This window comes from Olea europaea, chromosome 1, assembly GCF_002742605.1.
Source record: "Olea europaea var. sylvestris chromosome 1, O_europaea_v1, whole genome shotgun sequence".
Taxonomy (NCBI): domain Eukaryota; kingdom Viridiplantae; phylum Streptophyta; class Magnoliopsida; order Lamiales; family Oleaceae; genus Olea; species Olea europaea.
This window is the reverse complement of record NC_036237.1, coordinates 28,156,474-28,158,984: the sequence shown is the minus strand read 5'-3', so window position 1 is coordinate 28,158,984 and position 2,511 is coordinate 28,156,474. Positions and strand designations below refer to the sequence as shown.

Here is a 2,511-nt window from a genome sequence, read left to right as displayed (position 1 = left end):
GTGTCATATTTCTACATAAAATGTATAAGCACGTTCACCTCGCATAATATATTTGTTATTTTTACATCTTACTAGAATATCGTGTATGCACTGAGAATAAAAATAATATTGATAATGCAAGATTAAACATAATTGAAATTATACTTGTCACGTGATTAGGATAACTAAGAATAATCCAACATACCTCCAGTGTGTTGAAATGGCCATTGAGAACCACATAAACTATGAAATAAGATGGGAGCGAACTTTTCTTGAACATGTTGAAGATTCCTTTATAAGTGGGAGCGAGTAAGATCATTCGGATATAATGAAGGGACTGTCCTCTCGATATACCACCTTATAAGCACTATGTGACCTCAATGGAGAGACGTGGCTTACTTCGTGAGGGATATGGATTATGAGTTATATATGGAAGAAGATTGGGATAAGATTGATTTTAAAGGATACTGTGAAGATATCATAATTTTATGGCATCATAGACAACAAGCACCAGCGCCCGAACCCGAACCTAAACCCGAACCAGAGCTAGAGGAGGACCTGGAAGAGGGGCCGGAAGAGGACCCAGAGAAAGATATCGAACCAGAGCCGGAAGATCCTGAGCAAGAAAATCCAACCACAAAATTTTGTTGATTTGGTTGCAGATTCCGAGTCAGAGTCATGCATTACTTCGGATGGTGAGATGCCATAAAAGAAGATTTTTTTTAGGACTCACAGGGATTAGAAATAAGTGTTATTTATTTACTTATGAAAAGTTTAATTGTTTAATTATTTATTTGATTTTGAAGAGCACATTACTATATGTAAGAATTTGGAAATTTATATTTTTAAAGTTCTTCATTATTACAAAGATTATTAATAATATTAGGTTGTTTTATTAAATATTTCTAAATTAAAATTTTATTTGTGTTAAGAAAATGTCAAGACAACAGCAAAATCAAGTTACGATCATCAGGGATTTGCTGAGGGCGGTACAAGACTTGGGTAGGCAACAAGCACAGGCTGGTCCTCATGGTGCAAACGCTAACAACATCAGCTCAATTGTGGAACAGTTCCGTCGCTACAAACCCCCAACCTTCGATGGCAAGGCAGACTCATTAGCAGCCGAAAAATGGATAAGAGGAATGAAGCGAATCTTCAAATATCTATCTTGCACTGATGCTCAAAAGGTGTTATGCGGAGAATTCATGTTAGTTGACGCTGCAGGCCACCGGTGGGAGTTAGCATCTCACACTAGAACAGAAGCACAACAACGTGCTCTGACGTGGACACAATTTAAGGACGAAGTGATGGGAAAATACTTTCCCCAAGCTCTGAGAGATCAAAAGGAGACAGAATTCCTTCAACTTAAACAAGGAAAAATGAAGCTTGAGGATTATGAGAGAAAATTCGAAAAACTATCGAGGTATGCACCACACCTAGTGGACACTGAAGCAAAAAAAGTAAGGAGTTCGAATTGGGATTGCGTCCTGAGATTGGTAGAATACTGGCATCCCACCAATTCACCACCTATTGCCGAGTATTGCAGACTGCCCAAGCAATCTCAAATAGGTTGGAAATAGACGAAACTCCCCAACAAGGGTCGAGTTTTCAGGAAAGAGGAAATGGAATGTGTCCAACAAAGAGAAAGGAGAAGAACAGAACAAGAAGGCTAATTTCGAACCAGTTCTTGGACAAGTCGTCCTACCTTGTCCAAAGTGCAAGAAAATGCATAGAGGTGAATGTCTGTATGGGAAGCATATGTGCTATAGATGCGGTAAAATCGGGCATATTTCCAAAAATTGCAAAGAGGACCTTTTGAAGAAGAATGATGAGTCAGAACGGAAGGGAAATGCCAGAGTTTTTACTTTAGCCCAAGGACAGGCCACGGAACACGGAAGATCCTAGCGCAGGTAAATTTCAAGGATGAAATTCTCCTAAGGAGGGTAGATTGTAGCAACCCAAAAAAATAACTGTAACGACACAAAAATTAAGGATTTGAGGCGCTACCAAAAGATTTATTTATAAAGTGGTCAATGTTATTTTAAACAACTTACGGCTCGTAAATTTAAATTTCTAACTGACAAATCCTTAACAGTCAAATAAAGTAGGATTTCTAGCAACTAAATTTATAAATTTAATCTGCTTGAGACAAAATCTGTTTACACGTGATAAAATAATTACCATTTAACTCTATATATATATGTATACATATACAGTAATGAATACTCTCTCTATTTATATATATAATAATATATATAGGACAAAATAACCCAAAATCAAGGCATGACATACTTTTCTCTTTCTTCAATGTCTTGACACGGTTCCAAATTATGAGAATGCAACCAAAACAAAAAGTTGGCTTATTTTATTAAGGGAAAATTCACACACTACATCTAGTCCTGCCAAATATTTATTACTTGATATGGATTAATTACTGAAATGACAGATTTAATGGCAGAAAATTTTGATAAAGTAAATAAATAAATGGATACGAGTATATGACCAATTCCACCACATTTTGCAATAATCATA

At 36.3% G+C, this 2,511-nt stretch overlaps 1 protein-coding gene across 1 annotated transcript; it reads left to right on the top strand.

The window, feature by feature from the left end:
- Nucleotides 1-914: 914 nt before the first annotated feature.
- LOC111406823 lies at nt 915-1,884 on the top strand. The gene is made up of 2 exons (XM_023036196.1): nt 915-1,283; nt 1,549-1,884. The coding sequence occupies exons 1-2, from the start codon at nt 915-917 to the stop codon at nt 1,882-1,884; spliced, it is 705 nt and encodes a 234-aa protein (XP_022891964.1).
- Nucleotides 1,885-2,511: the final 627 nt, after the last annotated feature.